This window comes from Theropithecus gelada, chromosome 2, assembly GCF_003255815.1.
Source record: "Theropithecus gelada isolate Dixy chromosome 2, Tgel_1.0, whole genome shotgun sequence".
NCBI classification, from domain to species: Eukaryota; Metazoa; Chordata; class Mammalia; order Primates; family Cercopithecidae; genus Theropithecus; species Theropithecus gelada.
The window spans coordinates 60,447,275-60,474,502 of record NC_037669.1 but is presented as its reverse complement, the minus strand read 5'-3'; the positions used below and the strand labels follow the sequence as shown (position 1 = coordinate 60,474,502).

At 39.7% G+C, this 27,228-nt stretch overlaps 1 protein-coding gene across 3 annotated transcripts in view; it reads right to left on the bottom strand.

Moving 5' to 3' along the window:
- Positions 1-27,228, bottom strand: part of SUMF1 (sulfatase modifying factor 1) — a 106,177-nt gene that overhangs the window by 22,175 nt on the left and 56,774 nt on the right. For all 3 annotated transcript variants that reach the window (XM_025375284.1, XM_025375286.1, XM_025375283.1), the window contains one exon: positions 23,642-23,755. In XM_025375284.1, coding sequence (XP_025231069.1) covers positions 23,642-23,755 — 114 coding nt within the window. The remainder of the gene's footprint in view (positions 1-23,641; positions 23,756-27,228) is intronic.

The following is a 27,228-nucleotide window of genomic DNA, read 5'->3' as shown; positions in this document are numbered from 1 at the left end:
GTTTGTTTGTTTGTTTGTTTTTTGGAGAAGTTTTAAAATTTCTAAATCTATTTCCTTAATAGTTATAGGCAGTGAACTGTGGTAGTTGGAGTTTTTTGAGGAAGTGTTGTTCCTCATCTAAGTTGTCACATTTATGTGTATATATGGATGTTCACAGTATTCCCTCATTATCCTTTTGATGTCTACAGAGTTAGCATTGATATATTGTTTCATTTCTCATATTAGTAATTTGGGTGTTCTCCTTTTGCTTTGTCAGACTTGCTAGAAGTTTGTCAATTTTATAAATCTTTTCAAAGACCCAGCTCTTCATTTAACTGATTTTTCTCTGTTTTTCTGTTTTCTATTTCATTGATTTCTGTTTTTATTATTTCCTTCCTTTTGCTTGATTTGGGTTTAGTTTTCTCCTTTTTTTTCTGGGTTCTTGAGTTGAAACATATTGATTTTAGACTTTTTCTCTTTTCTAATGTACACATGCAGTTCTGTAAATTTCCCTCTTAGCAATGTTTTCACTGTATCCCACAAATTTTGATATGTTTCATTTTCACCCAGTTCAGCACATTGTTTGATTCACCTTGGAACTTCCCCTGTGACCTAAGGATTATTTAGAAGCATGTTTCATAGTTGCCATCTGTTTGGAGATTTTCCTATTATATTTCTGTTACTGATTTCTAGTTTGATTCTATTGTGGTTGGAGAACACATTCTGTATGTCCTCAATTTTTAAAAATGTATTGAGGTTCATCTGATGGCACAGGATATGGTCTAATTTGGTATATGTTCTAGGCATACCTGAAAAGGGGTATTCTGTAGTTATAGGGTAGTGCTAGACAGTGCTAGAAATCTCTATCAGATCCTTTGGTTGATGGTATTGTTGAGTTCTTCTATATCCTTGCTGACCTTCTGTCTAATTGTACTATCAATTATTGAGAAAGGAGTGGTAAGGTCCCAAACTAAAATTGTGGATTAGTCTACTTCTTTCAATTTTATTAGTTTCTGCTTCACATGTTTCAGCTCCATTCACTGGGCATATACTTATTACTATGTCCTCTTGACAGATTAACCATTTTATCATTATGTATGTTCTTCCCCAACTCTGGTAATATTCTTTGCTTTGAAGTCTGCTTTACATGATATGAATATAGCCACTCTGACTTCCCTTTGATTAATGTTTACATAATATATATTTTCCCATCATTTTCTTGTCAACTTGCTTATATACCATAATATTTGAAGTTTCTTGTATACAGCATATAATTGGGTTGGTTTTTTATTCTACTATGCCAATCTGTCTTTTTAATTGATATAATAAGCCACGTACTTTTAATATAATTATTGATATGTCGACTTAAGTCTGTCATTTTATTTTTTGTTTTCTGTCTGTTCTCTATAATTTTGTCTGTTTTCCTTTTTCTGACTTCCTGTGGGTTACCTAAACTTTAAAAAAAGAATTCCATTTTTATTTACCTATTGTGCTTTTAAGCATACCTCTTTGTGTAGCTTTTTTAGTGGCTGCTAAAAGGTGTATGCATATTCATAAACATATCGCTCTACTCATGTATGTATAGTCATAAATGTATCAGTCTACTCATGTCATTTTAACAATTCCAGTGAAGTAACAAAACCATAACTCTCTTTAAATCCCTTTAGCTTCCCTTGTTTATAATATAATCATATTAAATATTTCCTCTAAGTACATTTAGAACAATATCAGACAATGTTATAATTTGTTTTAACTGTCAAATAAAATTTAGAAAACTCCAGAGAGGAAGGAAAGCCCATTGTATATACTCATATTTGGGCTTACCATGTTCTTCCTTCTAGTCTGATATTCAAAGGTTCCTTCTTTAATCATTTTCTTTCTGTTTAAGAAAATTCCTTTAGCCATCCTTTTAGGATAGGCTGGCTAGCAACAAATTCTCTTAGTTTGCTTTTATGTGAGAATGTCTTGATTTCTCCCTATTCCAAAAAGATAATTCACGGGACAAGGATTCTGGGTTAACAGTACTTTTCTTTTAGCACTTAAAAAACATCATGCCATTTCCTCTGATCTTCATGGTCACCAATGGGAAATCCATTGTCATTCAAATTGGTTTTTTTTCCCCCTATAGGTAAGGTGTCATTTTTTCTGGCTGCTTTTACAAGTTTTGTCCTTAGTGTTCACAAGCTTAATTATAACTGTGTCTTCTTGTAGACTTCTTCGGAATTACCCTCGTTGGGGCTTGCTTAGCTCCTTGAATCTGTGAGTTTAAGTCTCTTGCCAAACTGGAGGTCTTTTCAGTCATTATTTTGTAAAATACTCTTTTTGTGCTGTCTTCTTTCTTTTCAGTCATTATTTTGTAAAGTACTCTTTTTGTGCTGTCTTCTTTCTTTTCTCCTCTAGGAGTCTCAATACATAAATGTAAGATCTTTTGTTATAATCACATAGATCCTTGTGGCTGTCAACATTTCTTTATTTATTTACTATTTTCTTTCCATTATTCAGATTGGGTAATTTGTTTTGTTCTAGTTTACAGTTCACTGATTTTTCCCTTCTGTGCCTTCCATTCTGCTGCTGAGCCCATACCCTGAGCTTTTTAGTTTGATTTTTCAATTTTCAGTTCTAAAATTTGCATTTGGGTCTTCTTATATTTTCTATTTCTTTGCTGAAGCTTTCAATTTTTTCATTTGTTTCAAGTGTGATCATAGTTGCTCACTGATTTCTTTTCTCTCCCACGGTTTCTTTAAAGTCTTTGGTGGGTAAGTCTAACATCTCTGTCATCTCAGTGTGGGCATCTGCTGTCTATTTAAATTTACTTTGATATCTTCCTGGCAAGTTCTTGGTTCTTGGAATGGCAAGTGACTTTTCAACTTAAACCTGGACATGTTCTTATTATGTTAAACGGACATGTTCTTATTATGTTAAAAGACTCTAGATCTTATTAAACACCCAGTTTTAGCTGTCTTTCTCTGATACCACCCTGGCAGGGGAAGAGAGGAGGTGTGATCCTGTTACTGCCAGGCAGAAGTAGAAGTTCAGGTTCCCTGCTCAGCCTCCGTTAACAACTCAAAAGGGACACCTCATTACTACTAGATGTAGGTAGGCGTTTTGGCTCCCCACCTGGTTGTTTACAGCAAGGTAGAGGTAACCTCTTTACTACTAGACAATATGAAAGACCTGACTACCTACTTGGCCTTCTCTGGCACCTAAATACAGCCTCACGAGGGTACAAGCCTAGGCTCCCCATTCAGCCTTTGCTGGACAGTTTTTTCTTTGGTGTTTAGATAGAGTAGAGTGGTTATTGTCTAAAAGCTTTCTGTATTGCTAGACTGCCCATTTCCTACTTGCTCCTTTGGCTAGAGAGAGCAGGCTTTTGTTGAGACTTCCTTTGTCTGCACCTGTTAGCATTTCTTAGTTGCTTGCTTCTTTAGGTCCAAGTCTGGGATATACGCAGCAAAAAGGAAATATATGAGACAGGGTCTCACTCTGTCACCCAGGCTGGAGTGCAGTGGCACAATCTTGGCTCACTGTAGCCTCGGCTTCCTGGGCCCTGGCGATCTTTCCACCTGAGCCTACTGAGTATCTGGGACTACAGGCACATACCATGATACCTGGCTACTTTTTGTATTTTTTGTAGAGACCAGGTTTGGTCACGTTGCCTAGGCTGGTCTCGAATTCCCGGGCTCACCATAATGTGATTTCTAGGACTCAGATCTTTAGCCACTCTGCTTTCTTTTAACTTTCCATGGTTATAATTATGCTTATAATTCTTTTATGTGCAGTGTCCAGAGTTTTAGTTGTATTTAGTAAGATACAACTAGTAAATGTACATTTACTCCATCTTTCTAGAACCATGAGTCAAACCTCCTTCACCTTCATTTTTGAAGGATTGTTCTCTTGGATATAGAATTCTTAGTTGACAGGTTTTTTGTTTTTTCCTTTCTGCTCTTTGATTATGTCACACCATCATCCTCTGGTCTCCACTGTTTCTGATCAGAAATCAGCTATTAATCACATTATTGTTGCCCTGTATGTGATGAATTGTTTTCCTCTTGTTATATTCAAGATTTTGTCTTTCAACAGTGTGAATATGATTTGTCTAAATGGTTTTTTCTTTTTTTTTTTTTTTTTTTTTTTGCGGTTTATCGTAATTGCGCTAATTGCGGTTCACTGAGCTTCTTGGATCTATAGATAATCTTCATCAAATTTGGGAAGTTTTCAGATTTTTCTTTCAATTTTTTTGTCCCTTTTGCTCCTTTCCATTTGAGATTCCCATTACACAGGTGTTAAAATTATGTTGGAACACATGATGTTGTTGCACAGGGCTCTGTTGATTTTTCTCTGAATTTTTTTCTGCTTTTTAAATTTTTATGTATTTATTTATTTTGAGACAGGGTCTCACTCTGTCACCCAGGCTGGAGTACTCTGCCATGATCTTGGCTCACTGCAGCCTCAACTTCCTGGGCCCAGGAGATCCTTCCACCTCAGCCTCCTGAGTAGCTGGGATTACAGGTGCATATCATGACACCTGACTAATTTTTGTAGATACAGGGTTTTGCCATGTTGCCCAGGCTGGTCTGAAACTCCTGGGCTCCAGTGATGTACTTGCCACAGCCTCCAAAAGTATTGGGATTACAGGTATGAGCCACCATGCCCAGCCCTCTCTGCTCTTTGGTTTGGATAATTCCTTTTTTTTTTTTTTTTTTTTTTTTTTTTTTGAGATAGTGTCTTGCTCTGTCACACAGGCTAGAGTGCAGTGGTACGATTTTGGTTCACCACAGCCTCAGCCTCCCTAGGTTCAGGTGATCCTGCCACCTCAGCCTCCCAAGTAGCTAGGACTACAGATGTGCACCACCATACCTGGCTAATTTTTTATTTCTTGTAGAGACGTAGTTTCTCCATGTTGCCCAGGTTGATCTCAAACTCCTGGGCTCAAGCGATCCACTCACCTCAGCCTCCCAAAGTGCTAGGATTGTAGGTGTGAGCCACTGCACCTGTCCTGGATACTTTCTCTTGATCTACCTTCAGGATCACTGAATCTTTCTTCTACCATTTCTAATCTGCTCTTGAGTTCAACTAGGGAATTTTTCATTTCAGTTAGTAGTATACTCTTCAATTCTAGAAATTCTACTTGGTTCTTTTTTTATAATTTCCATTTGATTCTCTATTTGTTGATTCACAGTTGGCATATTTTATAGCAACTATTCAAATATACTTTAGTTCTTTAAATATAATCATAATAACTATTTTTAAGTCTTTGTTAAATCTAGCATCTGGGCCTACTCAGAGTTAGTTTTAACTTAAATACTCATCTTCTTTAGTATGGGTCATACTTTCTTGTTAGTCTGCATGTTTATTACATTTTAGCTGAAAACTAGACATTTAAGATTATATATATAATATACATAATTTAAGATTACATATATAATCTTAAATGTTTATATGTTCAGATATATATGTGTGTGTGTATATATCTACACACACACACACACACACATATATAGAGAGAGAGAGCACATGTATATGTAACATCAACACTTGATTACCTTATTTTTCTGAAGGTTTTTGTTTTGTTTTGTTTTGATAACTTACCTGAATATAAACTGTAGAATCTCATTCTCCATGGTCTGTACCCACTGATGTCTCTGTTCAGAATTTTTTTTTCCAATTCCATTGAGGTCATATTTGTGTTACATACTTGAACAGCTGACCAATAATTTAGACACCCTGAACTCACTGTGCTTTCACCCTTCCTTAACCAAGGTGTATGGATTGAGGAATGGCATTCAAAGTGGCAGTCATTGCAGGTCTCCCTGGCTTTTACTTTTTGCTGGGCTCTCTTGGGTCTTCCCTGCTTATGTTTAGTTTCCCAGAAAGCCTAGAAAAGCTTATTTCACACCTTTAATGTCTCTCTCACTTGCACGATCTCCCTGTTAAATTCTGGCTGGTCTACCACCCATCCCAAATCACAACTGCTACCGTGGGCTAGTCATGCTGCAGGATTTCCTGAAATATTCTAACGTGAGTCTGCTTTTTTAGCTCACAAAGCCACAGGCTTTCAGTGCCCCCATCCTCCACCCTGAATCAAGTCTACCTTTGGCTGTAAGGTTTTGGTTTTCGCTGCCAGTCCTGAACTGAGTTAAAATTTTATTTTATTTTTAGACAGGGTCTCCCTCTGTCACCCAGGCTACAATGCAGTGGTGCAATCATAGCTCACTGTAGCCTCAACCTCCCGGGGTCAAGTGATCCTCCCACCTCAGCCTCCTGAATAGCTGGGACTACAGGCATACGCCAGCACACTTATCTAATTTTTTATTTTTTTGCAGAGACAGCATCTCACTATATTGACCAGCTGGTCTTGAAATCCTGGCTTCAAGTGATCATCCCACCTCAGCCTCCCAAAGTACTGGTATTACAGAAGTGAGCCACCATGCCTGGCCTTTTTTTTTTTTTAAATAATAGAGTGTGGCAGGAAGAGGATATGGAATCAGTTCCAAGTAAGAATGCCACATTCTCACCCATTCTTGGCCAAAGCTACAGAAGCTTCTCAAGAATCAATACTTCTCAATTTTTTACCTCGCTTTGGTGGATTTTCAGTTTCCAGTGGTTGGGTGTGTGTTTTTTTATCTTTACAATTTTGTTCAGTTTTGTACTTGTTTTCTGTATTAGTGAATCACTTGACTTCTGACATTGCAATGACCAAAATAAGAACTCAACCAAATGTAATTAGGATCCCAAAAAGAATGGAACCTATTAGGATCCTGATTCTCAACAAGCCAATTACAGAAAAACATTCATGAGATAATTAAGGAAATGTGAATGCTGACTGGGTATCTGATAATATTAAGGAATTACTTTTAGTTTTTTTGAGATTTGATAATGTCATTCTAGTTTTGTTTTTATTTTTTTTTATTTTTTTAAAAAAGAGTGTTTAGCTTTTACAGTCACATACTGAAGTGCTTTTTTGTGTGTTTTGAGACAGAGTCTCACTCGGTTACCCAGGGTAGAGTGCAGTGGCATGATCATGACTCACTGCAGCCTCAATTTACTGGGCTCAAGCAATCCTACCACCTCAGCCTCCTGAGTAGCTGGGACCACAGACACATGCAGTATTTTAAATTTTGTGGTAAAGACAGTGTTTCACTATGTTGCCCAGGCTGGTCTCAAAGTCCTGGGCTCAAGTGATCCTCCCATCTCGGCCTCCCAAAGTGTTGGGATTACAGGCATGAGCCACAGCACCCAGCCACATACTGAAGTTTTCTAGGGAAAAAAGTATATATTATTTGGAGTTGGTTTTAAAATAATTTAAAGGTGTTAGATTAAACTAGATTGGGTAACTGTTAATGTGCCAGTTTGGTAATGTGTCACCTTGGCTAGACTGAACCTCGTTTCCCAGAATTCTCTTCCCTTTATGTTTCTGGTTAGGGTGTGCTACAAAAGACATTTACTGAGCGATCTGGAAGACAGAAGAGTAGCAATAGCCACAGTGCTTTTATTCTCAGAAGACTGATACAAGGGATCCAGGCGGGGCTACAGCTGTTTCTCACCGACCTTATATCCTCCTTTAGTTTCTCCAGGTCCTGGGCAGGTCTGTATTTAGCTCTGTGATGAAGAGCACTAGCTTCTCCTGTATGAAACCCACATCATCAAAGCATTTTTATCATCAGAGACACAGCCTCTGCACATCTTCCTCCTAAAAGAAGTCTCTTTCAATCACCTCAACCATCTTTCAAGAAAGGAACTCTTTGTTTCCAAATATCCTAGAATTTAAAATGACTGACAACTGTTAATTACCATACCATCCGTTTGTTGAGAGTATACTAATCCTTATCATCCTATTTCATCCTCATAATCACCCTGTAGAGCAGGAAGTATCATTCTTTTCATTTTAAGGATGAAAAATACTGAAGCTCAGAGAGATGAAATAAATGGCATCCCCAAGATCACACAGCTAGCAAGTGAGAACCAGGAGTCAAAGTCCATCACACCATGGCCCCCGCAAGCTTATCCCACCCCCCTGCCTAACCAGATAGAGGATCTTCTAGGTTCAGCAGCATCTCTATCCAAAGTACATATTTGTGAAAAATAAAGTCAAAATACCAATAATTTGTATTTATTTTACCTAATGTCCAACATGAAAAAATATTTTAAGAGTGAGCAGATGAAACCATTACTTCAAATAAAGCTTTCTGAATTATGTTTAATTTTATTTATCTCTGGAGATAAGGATCAATGAAGAAGGGACTGCAACTAGCCTCTCCTGCGAGAGGAAAAGGTGACACCCAAAGAAAGGTCAAAGAAAGAAAACTAGAGATCAAATTGGAAAGAACAGTGCAGTAAAACACACGAACCAAATTAGCAACCTCCACTGCATTTTCTCTGTAAAACCAGCATGCCATTGAGGTGATTACCATTTTAGTGAAATGAATGAAAACAGTCATTTCCTCCATGCTACTTGTTTCACCCACGCCAGATTAGAAAGGAAGAGAATTTTTGAAATTGTATTACACTTGCTCACACCTTGGTAGCTCCTCATTATCCAATAATATAAGTCACTTTCAGATCCCAAAGTCTGTGGTAACAGTTTTTGCTCCTGGAGTAATACATGAAATTGGGTATTTAAAATACCAGTCTACTTGTAAAATAAATAGCACATAAATAAACAATAGCAGCTAATATTTACTGAGCATGTTACAATTGGGTATTGTTTTCTATATTTTTAGTCTTCCAAAAAAATTTTTGATATAGATTCTCTTATTGGTATGGCAGACATATAACTGATCATCCAAATAAGGATACTTTAGAGATTGAAAGGTGGCACTATTAACACTTGTGCCAGGCACAGATATAAACCAGGAATGTTTGGATACCCACTCATTGGCCTTATCTTACAGCTAAAGAACTAAGGAACACAGAAGTTGAATAGTATGCCCAAGGTCACTCAGCTAGTAAGCAGAGGAGCCAGGTTGAAGGCCAGGACGTCTGGCTTCAGCACTATACTCAGCCATTCTGCCATGTGCCCCTTCTGAGCTAACTCATAGACTGTAACATTTTTCAAATAAATCATTCAACTATTCTAGTTTCAGACACACAAACCTCTCTATAGTTCACAAGTTTCACAAGGCCTAAAAGCACACAATAAAAAGTCTTACAAGAGATTGCAAGTAGAAAGTGCCTGCAAAATAACCTGCAAAGACTCCACAGGGTGAGCCCAGGCAGAAGGCATCACCAGGGGACCCACTGTATAGGCCAGGTAGTTGGGAGAACCGGTATCTAGTCTGGGCTCCATTGTTTCCCTCCTGGCCTGAGTTCCCTCATTTGTGCTCCTCTAGAGACCTTATAAGGTCCTTCCCTGCCAACCATTTGATATGAGCTGGTGGACACATGTCCAAATCCTTTCATCTTGGAGCTTCTCCAAGATGTGTCACTTGGAGGGAACACATCCTTGTGTCACTTCCTTCAGGGAACTTTCCATGGTTTCTTGCTGAGGTGTGAGATAAGCAACTACAATCTTCTTTGAGGTGCCTCATTCGAGGGCCTCAAGTTTTGCAGCCTCTCTCCCCACTGCGAGACAGGAAGGAGAGAGAGTAGAAAAAAGAGTGAGGCCCCAGGAGAACGGTTAATTCTCTGACCTGTATAACGGTAGATACATATGCTCTGTTTAAGAAGCATGAATTATTATAGCTGTGAAACACAAGGCTATAAAGCATCTATGTGCTGAAAACCAGTCAACCTAAACACAGAAGAAGCAACGATTAAGAGAAAACATATAACACATTAGATTTCTGCAACAAAGAAGAAACCTTCTCATCTACTGGTAGTGGTGGACTGTCAGAGGGAATGCAGTAGACTGCTAGATGGAATTAGTTTCCTAATAATGCAGGTGGTTCTTTAACTTCAGAAAGTGTAACACACTAATATGCCACACAAAAGAACATGCCTGCTCTGTCCAATTCCAGACAGATTAGATCTAAGGTATAGAGAAATCAGTTTGTTTTATCCTAAGCAATGCATGTTATACAGCAGCAGCATCCGAAATGCAAAGGCGACTTCTAGGTCAACTAAAACCAAACCACCAACAACACAGGGTACAGACTACATTCACTGAAAGATTTGCTCCAGAATCAATCACTTATATTGCTTAGAATAGCTGTACAAAACTGTCAGTCCTGACTGCAAGACCACATATGGTTCTAAGTATTACTTGAAGTGAGAAAAGTAGACACGGTTTAGTCTCACTATGGATCTATCACATTCTTTTATTCTCACAATCTTCTGTGTTCTTCTGTGACAATTCATTAGCGAGTTATGAGAGAATAAAGCAATTAGCTTATACCAAATGGCATTTTTACTTAAACATTATTTTCAGAGAACCACTTGAAGACTTCCATGATTTTATTTGGACGTTTTGAAAGTGGATAAGTGCTAAGAGCCCAATTCTGTATGTTCTGCTGCTTGATTAGATGCCATGTTTACTTCCTTTACTGAGTATAAAGTGGAGACTGTCCATGGAAAGAAGTGTTATTTATAATTGCATGCTACCAGATGGCCTATCTCCTTTCCACATCCCTAAAAAGGTCCAAAAAAAATGTCTTCCATGGATTAGATTTCAGAGTAAGGTATAATTTCATAGCTTGCTAGCTTATTTTATTTGAATTTTCATTATACATAAAACATAATACTCATAATTAACATATATCAAGTGTTTACTACATGACAGCCTCTATCCTAGACCTTTTCTCTGTAGCATCTCCTTGAAACCTCCAATAACCCCATAAAAGGTATTACTATTTCCTCACTTACAGATGAGGAAGCTGGGTGAAAGGTTAACTAACTTGCTCCAGGTTATTCAGCTAGTAGGTGGCTGAGCTATGACCTAAATCCAGGTCCCACTCCAAACTGCATGCTTTTAACCATCATGCTATACTTCCTCCTTAATTATGTATATGTATTTATTGCTATAAATGTATATGTATGTAAACCCACTGAGGTGGGTTTTGCTTGCTCTTTTAACATCTGTAAGCTCCTTAAGAAAAGAGGATTTTGTCTGTTAGATTCCCAGAACCCAGCACACAAATCTGGCATTCAGTAGCTTGCCAGTAAATTTTGCTGAATGGATAGGAGAATACCCTTGCATAAAACTTCTATGTGTGGATCTGCATATTCCCATATTTAAAAGGCATCCATACATCCACATGAAAAAAATCATAGCATAATTTGGTAACAAAAAAAGACAATTTAACTATTCTATTTTCTCTTCTTAATAACCTGGTTTTATTTTCAGATCCTTAGGGAAAGAACAAATGAGTCATACTATGACATGGGGAAGTCACTAAAAGTAAGCTATAGGAATGGGAAATGGCACTATATTACTTTACAATTCATTAACAAGTCAGACGTCAGATACAAAAACTAGCTTGCCAAATCAATAATTTTAAAAAATAATCTAATGGAAATAAGAGGTTAGGAAGGTAAGAAGGACAAGAAACTGATTTAAAATCTCAAGAGATCGAAACCATAGAAAAAATTCACTGCCTCTCTCTTGCTTTTGGAAGAAGCCACTGTATGACATAGCAATTCCCATTTCTTAAATTATCTTTATATTTATAACAAGTCTTGAGATGCCTGATTTAACATATGTGGCTTGTGACAAAATACTACTAGAAGGAAATAAGTAGACTTTCGTATTTTGTATTTGAAATAACATCTGGAATCCAGTAAACATTAACAATCTGGGGATCAGAAGATCTGGGATTTAATCCTGACCACAAATCAAGTTCAAAATCTCGGCTAAGTCAAAACCTCTAGAGCTCCACACCATAAAAAATGAGTCCAAGACCACGTCTTCTTTTTTGCATAATCAGGAATATTTTGAGGATATGAGAACGAGAGGGGGCGGAGGGATGGGGAAAACGCATGCGTGAACACTTAGAGCTCTTCAGGGGAGAAAAGTCCCATATAAATGCAAAGCTTTAAGACATTGACTTCACTCCTCACTCCTCATTTTGTTCACTCCAGAAGCACAGCAGTCTGGAGTAAAGTCAGGACTATTACACAGGGATGCAGGGTCTGAGGCATATACTTTTAACCCGAAACACATTTCACACTAAAAATCTATAAAGCTACAGTGGGGAAGGGCTTGGGGGCCATCTTTAAGTTGACAGAGACCACTCTTCCTCCCCAAACCATTTGTGATGACTCAGGAGTACTGTGGGAAAACTGTTTATGAATATGGACTACTGTATGTGAGAAAATGTAAGGAAGAGAATTATTGTGTGAGTTGGAATATATATGTATATTAATCTTTGCTTACAGCCAAGAGTGATGAGACCGAACTCTATCTGAAAATATTAAGCAGCAATCACAGGCTGAGACAATGCAGGAACATTTGGGGTTAACTGTAATTCACTGCCAAGAAAAAACAATCTGTCCAGGGAGATCCCAGGTCATGAAGAAGATGGAAAGGAAGGAACACGGAAGTGGAAGACAGGATGCCAGCCCTGGCAAAGGGTCTGGCCCTCCAAACAGTGCATAAATTTCCTTTCTTTTTTTTTTTTTTTTTTTTTTGAGACAGAGTTTTGCTCTGTCATCTAGGCTGGAATGCAGTAGCGCGATCTCAGCTCACTGTAACCTCTGCCTCCTGGGTTCAAGTGATTCTTGTGCCTCAGCCTCCCAAGTAGCTGGGACTACAGGTGCATGCCACCACACCCAGCTAATTTTTGTATATTTTATTAGGGACGGAGTTTCACCATGTTAGGTCTCAAACTCCTGACCTCATGTGATCCGCCCACCTCGTCCCCCCAAAATGCTGGGATTACGGATATGAGCTACTGCACCCAGCCGAGAGCCAAAATTTATGTTCTCAATTCATACTTCAAACCACACCAAGACAAGAGATAAAAATCCTCAAGCAACTGACCCAAACTGGCGGCCTAATTCTACCTGAATTCCCAGAGTACCCTTCCTCTGCCCAGAAAAGCTGCTCAGACATGGCCTGTCAGCTGTGGATGCAACTAAGGGAGCCAAGAGACACAGGCTTTCAAGCCGTCACCCTGAAATTTCCCCATGGCCTTTCCAGGTGAAGAAAAGTACAGGAAAGGAATAAACAATCTTTTCATTGAAAGAAATCCAAAAACCTGGGCTTTGGTTCTGGCTTCCTAAGCATCAGTGGAGCAAAAGTGCCTATTACCATGGAAATGATAAGAAACCACCATTAGGAATTCTGAGATTCAAATTCTCTGAAGGCAAGGACTGTGTGATGTTTATGGTTGCCACTAGCACAGAGCAGGTGCTCAAAAATGCTATTAAACAAACGAAAGAAAAAGAACATAATCTGGTCTACTACACAACAAGAGGCAATGCTGAAGGGGAAAGGATTTTCCAAAGGGAGATGTTCTGACTGAGAGGCACTTAGAAACCATAATCTGCTCTCATTTACCGAGTGCTTGCTGTGTGGTGGGCACAGTGAGTTAACCTTTCTTTTTAATCCTCAGAACAGCTCGATATTGTTGAATCTTACTATTACTCCATTTTATAGACAAGGAAACAGAAGCAAAGGATTTCACCCCCTGGCCCTAAGATAGCAGAGCTGGGATGTGGACCTAGGTGGAAATCATTTTATTTTATTTTATTTTTATTATAGTTTAAGTTCTAGGGTGCATGTGCACAACGTGCAGGTTTGTTACATATGTATACATGTGCCTTGTTGGTGTGCTACACCCATGAACTTGTCATTTACATTAGGTATTTCTCCTAATGCTACCCCTCCCCCCTCCCCCCACCCCACGACAGGCCCTAGTGTGTGATGTTCCCCACCCTGTGCCCAAGTGCTCTCATTGTTCAATTCCCACCTATGAGTGAGAACATGCGGTGTTTGGTTTTCTGTCCTTGCGATAGTTTGCTCAGAATGATGGCTTCCAGCTTCATCCATGTCCCAACGAAGGACATGAACTCATCCTTGTTTATGGCTGCATAGTATTCCACGGTGTGTATGTGCCACATTTTCTTAATCCAGTTTATCATTGATGGACATTTGGGTTGGTTCCAAGTCTTTGCTTTTGTGAATAGTGCCCCAATAAACATACGTGTGCATGTTTCTTTATAGTAGTAGCATGATTTATAAGCCTTTGGGTATACACCCAGTAATGGGATCGCTGGGTCAAATGGTATTTCCAGTTCTAGATCCTTGAGGAATTGCCACACTGTCTTCCACGATGGTTGAACTAGTTTACACTCTGTGGAAATCGTTTTAAAACCACCCTCTTAACCATGTTACTGTCAGTTGCAGCCTCCATCACTGCCTACTTTGCAAGCCAGCAGCAGACCCAAGGGCAGTTCCCCAGATTTACTGCACCCTTAGGAATGGCTTGCTACATCCTCAGCACAACTTATAGATGAAGCAGTAAGCCTACAAGGGTGACATAACTCACCTAGGGCCCCACGACATTTTAAAGCTAAATCTCAGATGGAAACCCAGGCGACTGACCTCACTTTCATCACTTAACCATGACTCTGTTATTCAGTGCAGCAGAAAGAACTTTACTGAGAATGACGAATAACCACATTAGCAAACTCTCTGCTCTTTTTTTTAATGTTTCTGTTATAAGCCCAACCCATTCTGCTCACTTGCTGCCATCCCAATCTTATAGCATATGGCTCTCCCTTCCCAGGAGTGTGATACACTGTGAAAAGGTAACCAATAAAAGCCCCTTTCTTGAGCACACTGAAGTAAGGAAGACAATTTACCAGTCACTCTCCAAAGCCTCTAGCTGGTAAGCTAAAGGAAATTCTTGAAACAGTTCTACTGCTCCGTAAGAAGTAGGAAAATATGTTGCAGAAAAACGAGAAGAAAGAAGTGCACATACACACATGCTCCCCTCTCACTGTATTTGCTTTGGGTATGGAAAAGTCATCACGCTTCAGGACTGAAGGGTAAATGGAGGGCAGCTATGGCTCAGGGCACTGATTAGGCATTTACTTAAGAAACTAAAAGAAGTGGGGAAAGAAAGAAGAAAATCCTTTCACCACTTACCTTGAATTCCTCAAAAGGCTGGACCCTGTCTTCTTCATCTTTGGATCCCTCGGACCTATCATAGTTACCTTGCCAATTGCTGCCATTCTTTCTAAAGGCACCTCCTCCAAGAAGCCTTCACAGCTCCAACTGGTAGAGAGTAGAGAGGTCACCAAGGCTCCACCTCAATCATATCCATAACAAATCTTACCATAGTGCGTCTTGATTCATCTGAATGGCACTCAATCTTTCCTCAACAAACTAGGAGCTTCTTAACAGCAAGACTTGTGTTACACATCTCTGTATCCCAAGAGTATATATAGCCCGATACTACAGTAGATACTCAGGAAATGTAGGCTGACTCCAGTGCTACAGGGCTTTGCCTTGGGCCCTGTCCCATTCATACTATATCAATGACTTTAAAACAGCCAAATCTGTTGGTTATAATAAATTGGAAGGGAAAGCTACCACCATTGAAGACAGCACTGATAGCCAGAATGATTTCTATAAGCTGTCTCTCAAGGTTGAAACCCATAAACAAAATGAAATCTCATGGAGAGATGAGATAGGCATTGCATGAAGTTTCAAAATGCACGTACAAAACAAAGAAAAGATTCAAAATTTTTAAAAATATTTCTTAAAAAATAACTGCATGTAAAAAATAGCTACATAAAAAAAAAAATCGCTGTGTAACAACAACATTAGGGGAGACCTAGCCTGAGATCAACATGGGAGAAAAATGCAAGTTTTATTTGGCTACAAGCTTAACAGGAACCATCAGTGAGATATTGTTCTTCGTTACTACTGCAGCTACTACTCATAGTAACAGTAGTAGTGCCCACAGTAGTGGTAGTGTAGCACTGACAGCAATTAGGATGGAAGCTACCATGTATCACATGCTATTTGCCAACATTGTGCTAAGTACCGTACTATACTCTCTCACTTCCTTACAACTCTATGAAGTAGGAATCTTCATCTCCATTTAAGAAGGAAGCAAACTGAGTCTCAGAGCAGTTAAGTGACTTGCACAGGGTCACACATCTGGCAAGCCACAGTTACAGTGACAAGATTCAAACCCAGCTTGATTGGGATCCACTAACAAAACCCTTAACTGCTGACATAATCTGAGACCTGATGAGACAGAATGAATAAAAAAAGGATAGCCCCACTATTATTTGCATCTATCCAACAACATCTAGAACACTGTGTATAAGAACACTGTGTATAATTCTGGGTGTCCATTTACAAAAAGGGACATTTTCCTCCAATTCATGTTATTCAGAGGAATGTAACTGGGTTGCCCTGAATTGCAAACCCAGTTATCCCAGGTGCAGCAGAAGAATGGGAATGCTTATCTAGAAACAGAAAAATGGGTGGGGCAGGGGAGACATGACAACTGTCCTTAGGTATCTCAAGAGCTTGTATGTACAAGGCAGAAGGAAGATACTTTCTTATTCTCAGCAATGGCAGAATGAGGGCCACTGAGTTGACACTTCAAGGAGGATATGAGTTGGACAGAGGAACCTTCAGTGAGAACATCTGACAAGGCAGTAAGTTGCCCCAAGTGCTGGGGAGAGCTTATTCACCAAGAAGCTTTTAGCAAGAGGCTGCAGGACCACAGCTGTCAGGGGTATCAAAGAAGGAATTCCTACAGGGTGAGAGGTTAGAGGAGGTTTCCACTTCCCACCTTTCAGATACCCCCCTGACCCTCCAAACTAAGGAGGCCATGGTACATTTTGGTGTTCTGCTCTTTTTGCTCAGGAACAATCAGTAGTTGTAACATGAGGCTCTGAGGGTAATTTTGTCCCGAACTGGAAACAAATGGTATTTCTAACATCGTCCAAAGACTAACTGGAATTAGAATTCGTTCTTTTCAAGCAAGAAGCATATGTTTGGATAACGTGTTTGGAAATGTGTCTGCAGGATCTAAATATCTGAACCATACATTTGAGTTTATTTCTACTTCTCAATAGTTCTATTTTATTGGATGAAGAACCTTGCAACTGATCCACAGTGAAAAATTACAATGGGCAAATATTAGTACTTCCTCCAGAAGACATTCATCTTCCACTAGGGATAAGGAGATAAAATTATTTTCCCAAACAGTCCCAAAAGGCTGTTACTTTGATCACCTTCTTTTGCCCTTGGCATTTACTATGTATAACTTGTAGCCATATTAAATTTATTATCAGACGAACTTCATTATCACTTTCGTGCTTTTTTTCATTTTGAACACTAGGTTAGTTCTCCATCAAACTGATTTACTCATGTCCTCAGAATGTCCTGATCAAAAACATGTGAGTGGGCCAGGCACAGTGGCTCATGCCTGTAATCCTAGCACTTTGGGAGGCTGAGACAGGTGAATCATCTGAGGTCAGGAGTTCGAGACCAGCCTGACCAACACGGTGAAACCCCATCTCAACTGAAAATACAAAATTAGCCAGGCATGGTGGCACATGACACATGCCTGTAATCCTACTTGGGAGGCTGAGGCAGAAGAATCACTTGAACCCAGGAGGTGGAGGTTGCAGTGAGTTGAGATAGTGCCACTGCACTCCAGTCTGGGCAACAAGAAGGAAACTGTCTCCAAAAATCAAAACAAAACAAAACAAAAAACATGTGAGTGAAGGCCTTATGGGCAGGGAGAAATTCTCAATCAACTTCCTCCCTCAGCCCCCAGCACATACTAGGTACTCAATGAATGCTTGCTTGAAATGATGAGACTGTTGATGGGACCATCAATGGGTATGAAAATCTTAATTAAGGAGAAAGATGACATGATATTTACTGGTTTTTGCCAGACTGAGAAAATGGCAGTCTCATCACCTGGGCAGAAGAAGATCAGGAGGCAAGCTAAGTAACAGTCTCATGCTTCTGTTGCACACTGAGACACAGTGGTGGGAGGCCAGAGGATCACAGGGAAGAGAAACAATCAAGTGTGGAGTTTAGAGGATCTAAAAAACTACTGTGAGTCCAAGCCCTAACCCCTATCATGCAATGACAAAGAAGGATCTGAGCAGGGTCAACAAGTATGGCATCTGCAAGCATGAGTATACATGCTAATCTCTGGCCAGAGAACTGGTATGTGCCCCAAATGTACTTAATGTGCTATGTGTGGATAGGCAAGAGCTCAGAGGGGTGGCCTCTGCACACCACGGAGGACAGACAAGGAGGGCTTATCCCAGGTCGATTTTATTTTTTGTGTGTATTTTGTTTATTTTTTGACACCAGGTCTGGCTCTGTTGCCCAGGCTGGAGTTCAGTGGTGTGATCTCAGCTTACTGCAACCTCCGCCTCCCAGGCTCAAACCATCCTCTCACCTCAATCTCCCAAGTAGCTGGGACTACAGGCATGTGCCACCATGCCCAGCTAACTTTTTGTGTTTTCTGTAAAGATGAGATTTTGCCATGTTGCCTAGGCTGGTCTCAAACACCTGAGCTCAAGCGATCCTCCCACCTCAGCCTCCCAGAGTGCTGGGATTACAGGCATGAGCCACTGCACCCAGCATATCCCAGGTCAATTCCATACATCAAACAACCCTGAGAAACAGAGGGCACTTTCCAAAATATCGAGAGCTATACAATCTATTAGACAATCAAATTCCACATTAACGGAAGCAAAACAAACTGAATTTCTGGCTAAAATGTGGTAAGTAGCAGAGATTCATTCAGAGGAGGAATATGTTTTGGAAAACTTTGATCTCACTGGGCTTTGATGAGCAAGGTTTTCATTGAGAGAATGAGTATGTGATAAGCCAACAAAAGGTAAGGGTAAGAGGAATATCAGCAATCAGTATTTATAAATATCGTTTACTTCCCCTCTGCTTCTTTTTTCTTTTTCCCCCCCTATGCCTCTGAAGACCAACGTTTCTCATTAACTCTGCTGATGGAAGTAAGCAATATTATAATTAGATAGCCAAAACATAATATAAACAAAAACAGTAAAATAACAACAGTCCTCTGGAAGTGATATAAAGTTTGCACATACAGTGACAAATTAAATTTCACACAATTTCATCGAGTATAATTATTTCCAATTTGTAGACAAGGAAAATGAAGATATATTCCAAATTTAGCAGTAGTCCTTTAACATTAAGTGGCAGAGCTGTAATCCAAGTTACTTTGGTTAATTCCAAAATTAGAGTTCTTTCCCTGACAGCCAAGCGTGGTGGCTCACACCTGTAATCCCAACACTTTGGGAGGCAGAGGCGGGTGGATCACCAGAGGTTAGGAGTTCAACACCAGCCTGACCAACGTGGTGAAGCCTCGTCTCTACTAAAAATACAAAAAAAATTAGCTGGGCATGGTAGCATGGGCACCTGTAATCCCAGCTATTCGGGAGGCTGAGGAGAATTGCTTGTACCTGGGAGGCAGAGGTTGCAGTGAGCCAAGGTTGTGCCACTGCACTCCATCCTGGGTGACACAGCAAGCCTCCACCTCAAATAAAACAAAAACAAAATTAGAGTTCTTTCCCTGAGAAAAAGACGCCACCTAAATGCAACTGTGTCCCTAACAGAGAGGGAAAGATATCACAGATCACCCCATCCTGTCACATCATCAACTGAACAAGTCAGCATGGTACCTTGGTACTGAAAGTGAGTAAGCAGATGTGGGAAATTAGAATGCTATATAACCTCTACATATTTCTTTAACTGAAAGCACTACATGGCACCACAGATTAATATTCATCTCAGACTTAGGTAACTGAGAAGCAAATAACCACAAACTACATTTGCAAAAACCAATTATTGGGTTAAAATACATTGCAGCACTGGCCATATACTAGATTGTGTCTGTGAGGAGGGGAATGAGGCCATCTTAATGTAGCACCTCCACAGGACACACACATAGTACACACACACACACACACACACACACACACATGCTAACCAAGCTGACCCTTTTTTCACATGGACAAATACCTCATCTTCTCTTAGATGTGTACAAAGCACACACGGCTGTTTCCACAACCTGCTTTTGCCATAAATGACTGCCCAATAAAATAAAAACTAATGATTAACTTTTGTGCCCTGGAAATCACTGAATAAGAAAAATATATTTCCTGAATAGCCTTTGCATATAGGGCACTGATATTCCCAAGCTCTCCAAAGAAGCTTTAAAATGACTTGCCGTTGTGAGTTAGTCACAGAACTAACATAAATACATGACATAGAAGAGGTCAGCTCCTGAATTGAAATATTTACTAACCACACGGATATTTTGGTTCTAAACTTTCCCTGAAAATGTCTCTTAACCAGCCTCTGCTTATGAAACACCTGGAGTCTGGACAGTCACCAAACTCCCCCAATTCCGTATATCTGGAATTGGTATTACTGTAGGGTCAATAATTATATACAGGTTATTTGCTAAGCACTAGAGATACACAGTCCATTAGGGAAGAAAAGCAAATAAATTAAGATCTCAAAGAGAAACAGGACTTAACCAGACCCGATGAGAACTACCACAGCTGTGAAGAATTGCAGGGCTCAAATCCTAGAGAGGTGAAACTGTTGTCCTTAGAGATCTACTGCCTCAAACGGCAGATGTAAGGCTGAGAAGCTGAGCAGAACTTTCAATAGACTCACGGCCTGAGGAAATAAAACACTGGAGTTCAAGGCCCTCCAAGGTGGAGGATCTATGGTAAAACCCCTAGACTTTTGGCTGGCACCCGGAAGAACTATAGCCAGGGGGAACTGGAAATAGTCTGGCCATTACAGGGTCTCAAGCTCTGCTTCAAATCATCTCAATTCCTGACTAGATTAAAGCTAATCTGAAATAGAAGTTTCTAGAAGCAAAGGTAAATCCTCTCCAGAGACACATCACACTATCTAGATCTCAAATAACCTCCACAAATTTTCACATAAAATGTCTGACACTCAGTCAAAACTAACCAGGCATGTGAGAGAAAAAGATGTGACTGAAAGCCAAGAACAACAGAAACAGATCAACCTGGTGGCCAGATATCAGAGTTATCAGACAAAGTTTAAAAAATGATGACTGAAAAACACAGTGAAATAGCCCTGCACACTGACCAGAGCAGCTTAAATAAAACATACCGATGATATCAAGCACTGATGAGAAGAACAGTTTTTATTCTTTTTCTTTGGCTAAAAGAGACAGAAAGTAAACACAGTAAACTATTAACATTATGTAGTAGGTACACAGTTATCTATTATACTATTTTCTGTACTATTCTGAATTTTTGTAACATTTCATAATTAACTGTTTAAAAAAGAAAAAAAAGATGTGGCTAGAGAGATCAGCGAGGGTTAAATTATGTTAGCCTTCAGAAGTCATGTGCAAGAATTTATACTTAATCAGCCAGGTGCAGTGTCCCACATCTGTACTCCCAGCACTTTAGGAGGCCAAGGCGGGAGGATTGCTTGAGGCTGCGAGTTCAAGACCAGCCTGTGTAACAGAGCAAGACCCCATCTCCACAAAAATTAAAAATAAAAGTAATAAGACCTGGCATGGTGGTTCACACACCTGTAATCCCAGAACTTTGGGGGGCCAAGGCGGGCAGATCACCTGAGGTCAGGAGTTTAAGACCAGTCTGGCCAACATGGCAAAACCCCATTTCTACTAAAAATACAAAAATTAGCTGGGTGTGGTGGTGGGCACCTGTAATCCCAGCTACTTGGGAGGCTGAGTCATGAGAATCACTTGAACACGGGAGGCAGAGGCTGCAGTGAGCTGAGATCACACCACTGCACTCCAGCCTGAGGGATAGAGCAAGACCCTCTCTCCAAAAAATAACAATAATAATAATAATAAAAAGATAAAAGTAATAAGTTTTTTAAAAATATTTTACACTTTATTCTTCAGGTAATAAGAAGGCATTAAAGGATTTTAAACAGCGGAGTGACCGCATGTGACTTGCTCTCTATATAGATCAGTCTAGTCTCAATATGACAAAGAGAGGGAAGGCAAGGGAGCCCTCTGGGAGGCTGCTGCAGTAACCCAGATAAGGGATGATCATGGCTTTTCTGCTGGCAATGAAGAATAGCTGTAAAGATCTGAATTACAGAGTATGAATTGTCTAAGGATTTGGGGTTTAGTTCTCAAAACTGCTAAATTATATCCCAGTCAAATGAGGAAGCAAAGGAGGCCACTGGGACAAAGAGAAACCTAAAATGAGAACAATTTCATTAGAGCAAGGGCAACATCCAGGATAAAGCCTGGGATTGGTAAAAAGAAAAATGTGAATTTTTCTGTAAATCCTTAGAAGAAACACAAGTAGTTCTAAAACTGAAAGCTAACAAGCACTCAGCTCCACACCAGATGGTCAGATAGATACATTCACAACTTGCCAGCATTCTAAGGCCTTGTGCACCCTCTTCCAAGCATGCAGATGCTTTTATCTGAGAGGAAGAAAATTCTACTTCTGATTCTGACAGCAAATGCCAAGTCACATCTTGCCAGTAGAGAATGACATCTCCCAACCACAAACCCACCTAAAATTTTACAACCTTATTTTCATTTTGACCACTACTTCCACCAGCCCTGCTGGAAATTAAAAGAAACTGAGGAAGGATGACAGTTTCTGAAGAACTCAGCTTTTTTATCTGCACCCCCCCAAAAGTAGATCTGTTTCTCTAGATTATTCATGAGCAGCCCATGTGTTATTCTGTGAAGAAAAATTAAGCATATCAAACAACTTTATTCCCATATTCTGAAAAATGAACCTCAGGCAGAGTCTGACTATTTCTTCAATTGCTCTATAATCCTATATTGAGAAAATACTTAAGAATTAATTTTCTTTATCATTACCCTTTGAGCCTTTTCAAAAGGTTCAGGTTTAAAATTAAGCACATCAAGTACCCAGTCTAGCTAGTTTGGTTATAAATATACATTCCTGGAACTGACTTATGAATGGCTACTTTGCTAGAGATAGGATTTTGCATGATATTTTCCCCCCAATCTGTTCACACCATAAAAAATATTCAGAGATGTTCTTTTTAAAGGAAGCACTTTCCACACACATGCCCATGTAGTGTCTCAATTTGTATACATTCTGCTGGGATAGTTTGGTTTTAGAGGCATGGTAGTATACTATTTGCATTCAACTTTTTTCACATGCCAGAATAAGTAAAACTGAGACAAACATGATTGTCTTCTGTTCCCAAGGTATAACGTGCCTTGGCCTGACATACTAAGAGGTTCAGGAATTAATCACTAAATGACACAACTTCCTGCTTCAACATTTAATCAGAAAACACCCTTTCTCATTCTCTCCAAACAATGCTGCTGAATCAAAATTTCAACCCATCAGAACTCAGGCAACTAGAGGCATGATAAATACCATCTAACAGATCTTAATAGTTAATAATAAAACAGTAATAAACTTTATAATTATTTATATATCACGCTTTGATCAAATTTACGAGACTGAATACAATTTCTAAAGTTATAGGCAGATTTCCTCAAATAGTTATCACCATCACAATCCTGGAAAAGATAAGATGCTCACAGACATTTTTACAAAATGCTCTAAGGTTGAAATAAGAAACATGTGCTTAACACCCCTTTAGGGAAATCCCAAGATTAATTTCCAGAGTATGTAAATACCCTTTGGAAATACATGAAAGTCTGGCTGCAGACTGCCCAGAGGACGGATGCTACCATTCCAAGATACATGCTCTGCGAATAATACTCACCGGGTTAAGCGTTTCTTCAACAGAATGATGAACGGTCCACCAGTCTGAAGTCCATTCCCACGCGTTCCCCACTATGTTGTATAAGCCATAACCATTGGGAGGGAAGGCATCAACCTAAAAATAAAGAAAGGAAAAATGCTGTCAAACTATTCACCTGGTTTAGAAAAAGTCTTCAGTGCAGAAATGCAACAAGAGCTTTAATTTCAGAGTATGAATACTGATTTTTATTCCAATAGTCAAAGTACAATTCGGCCAACATAAAGACAAAGAAAGGGGCATTTTTTTTTTTTTTTTTTGGCTTTGAGCTCTTAGAGAATTCAGAAACCTAAAGAGAGTTCATATTAAATGGCATGAAAGTCAGATAAATTATTCCTAATAGAGTTACTAATATTATCATAAATTAAAAATTTGTATCAAACATTGGGTGAGTAGGGGGAGGACAGAAGATACTTAGACTTTCAAAATCATTCACAGGAAAATCCCACTGGACCCAATATGAGTCTTGCCATCAGAGCTCAACTTTCCTGGCCACAAAATGTCTTTCAGCACTGAGAGACCCCAAGTCAGTTAGCTCTGTCCTCTCCACAAGTTTCTGCCAACTCATCATCTTATCTTAAGCCTCAAAACTTAAGGGGATTTGTTTTTATAAAGAAAATGTGAATTCATTATCAACTATATGGTAATAGAGGGTTTTCAGTCTCTGAAACCTGAGTCTCAGGCAAAGTGTATGCATTCTTCAGCAGAAAATTATACATTTCAAAGGCAGGTCAGACAGTCTGCCACATAATATGTAACAAACACGGGACCAAAGTGTAGAGTTTTTATAAAAGCGGGGAGAGCAAGAGAAAAAAAAAAAAATCTAACTGAACAATAGTAAATGCAGAAAGTTTTGCTGGCTTAATGGCTTAACATTTTTCTCAACATTTTAAAACGGAAATTCTCAAATATAAAGGAAAATTTCATTTTTAAAATGAAAAATATATATACATATATCAAGTAATCCTTGGGGGTTTAACAATCTTTTTGTAAATCCATGCTTTTTCCATACTAAATGAAGTAGAATGGAAGGAATGAATAAACTAAAATTCATTCCATGTGGCTTCAGATGGTTTCACATCTACACATGAATATGGAAGCATCTGATGCTTGGGCAATTCAGAGCACTCCAATCAAAGTCACGAAGCTAGTGTGAAAAGAACTTAATCTGGATGAGTTGGAAAGCTGAAAATTCTCACCACACTGCTTCCAAAATCAGCAATCATTATGGAAACAGCAGTACTTATTCATTGGTTCATTCAGTAATTCCATGCACAGTACAGGGAAGGCTTCAATGAGAAATAATGAATGACCTCAACTAGTTTAATGAGGGAGAAAAAAAGAATATGCCCAAAACTCAAAATCCAATTCTGAAAGGCAGAATGGGATGAGTAGGGTAAGAGAGGGAAATAAAATGTCAGAGAAATTCACAAGAGGGAGAAATTTCTGGCTGAAGGCATTCTCCTTTACAAAAGTAGAGCTGTGTGGGCAGATTTCGAATAGGGCTCAGAGTTCAAAAGAGAAAGAAGAGGCCACAGACATAAGCAACTTTTTCAACAATTTGGAGAGGATCCAAAAAAACATGGTAGAGTAATAGCTGGAAGGAGTAGGAAGGAAAAGAAGAAATTCAGTTATTCTAGGAAGAAAAGGAAAGGAGCCAGGGGAGCAAGTGCAGTTAAAAGATGAAACATGCCAGGTACAGTGGCTCATGCCTGTAATCCTAGCACTTTGAGAGGTCAAGGTGAGTGGATCACCTGGAGTTAGGAGTTCAAGACTAGCCTGGCCAACATGGTGAAACCCTGTCTCTACTAAAAATACAAAAAAATTAGCCAGGCAGGTGCATGGCCCATGCCTGTAATCCCAGCTACTCAGGAGGCTGAGGTAGGAGAACTGCTTGAACCCAGGAGGCGGAGGTTGCAGTGAGTCAAGATGGCACCACTGCACTCCAGGCCGGGTGACACAGCGAGATTACATCTCAAACAAACAAACAAAAACAGATGAAACACACGCTGGAGGAAGGAATCATTTTCCAGACTCCAAGAGCACAGGTGGAAGTGCTCTCAAATCAGTCTGCCTGAGGTCCTATCTGTGCACCAACACTATTTTTTTTTTTTTTTTTAGATGGGGTCTTGCTCTGTCGCCCAGACTGGAGTACAGTGATGCGATCACAGTTCACTGCAGCCTCAACTTCCCAGGCTCAAGCGATCCTCCCAGCTCAGCCTCCTGAGTAGCTGGGACCACAAGTGTGCACGACCACACCCAACTAATTTTTGGAATTTTTTATAGAGATGGGGTCTCCCCATGTTGCCCAGGCTGGTCTTGAACTCCTAGGTTCAAACAAACCTCTTGTCTCAGCCTCTCGAAGTGCTGGGATTATAAGCATGAGGCACCAGACCCAGTGACACCAACAGTTAACAGCTAACATTAGGCAAGCAACTTAACCTATATGGGTTAAGTAACTTAACCTATATTTTGTCTGTAAAATGGGAAAAATAATAGTACCTACTCAAGGGTTTAGGTATTTTTTTCTTTACCCACCTTAAATAATTTGATGTTTAAGTGAGGTAGAATGTGGAGGTCACCACCCCTAAAATTACCATACATGAGTATACCACTAAGGAAAATAAAAATTTAACTGCCTGCTGTTAAACCAATCCACTAACTAAAGCTTCCTCTCAGGAGCCTCAAAAGCAAACAAATGTATATGAGAATACTCCTGGCACATTTTCAGATGAATGAGCTGATATGCATTAAAGCCAAAACTAATCATTGTGTAACAAGCAGCATAGCAAAATGTAAATTCTTTAGGCTCACTGGGGTCAAAATAGTTTACTCAGTATAAAATCAGATCTAGCTGGGTCTGGTGGCTCATGCCAGTAATCCCAGCACTTTGGGAGGTTGAGGAAGAAGGATAGTTTGAGGCCAGGAGTTCAAGACCAACCTAGGAAACACAATGAGACCCCACCTCCATAAAAAAAAAATATTTTTTTTAGAGATGGAGTCTCTGTCACCCAGGCTGGAGTGCAATGGCCTGATCTCAGCCCACTGCAATCTCTGCTTCCTGGGTTCAAGTGATTCTCCTGCCTCAGTCTCCTGAGTAGCTGGGATTACAGGTGCACGCTGCCACGCCCGGCTAATTTTTTTGTATTTTAGTAGAGACAGGGTTTCACTGCATTTCCCAGTCTGGTCTCCAAATCCTGAGTTCAGGCAATCCACCTGCCTCGGCCTCCCAAAGGGCTGGGATTACAGGCATAAGCCACCGTGCCTTGCCCCACCAAAATTTCTAAATTAACTGGGCATGGTGGTGTGCACCTGTAGTCCCAGCTACTTGGGAGGCTGGGGTTGTAGAATCACTTGAGCCCAGGAGGCTGAGGTTGCAGCAAGCTGTGATCATGCCACTGCATTCCAGCCTGGGCAACAGAACAGGATCCTGTCTCAGACCTGAAATAATAAATACATGAAATATCAGGTCAGGAAGCTATTTCCCTGTAGTCCATTTCATCATCAAAGTTAAATTCCTGCTCCAATTGACCAGAGCATGTGGACACAAA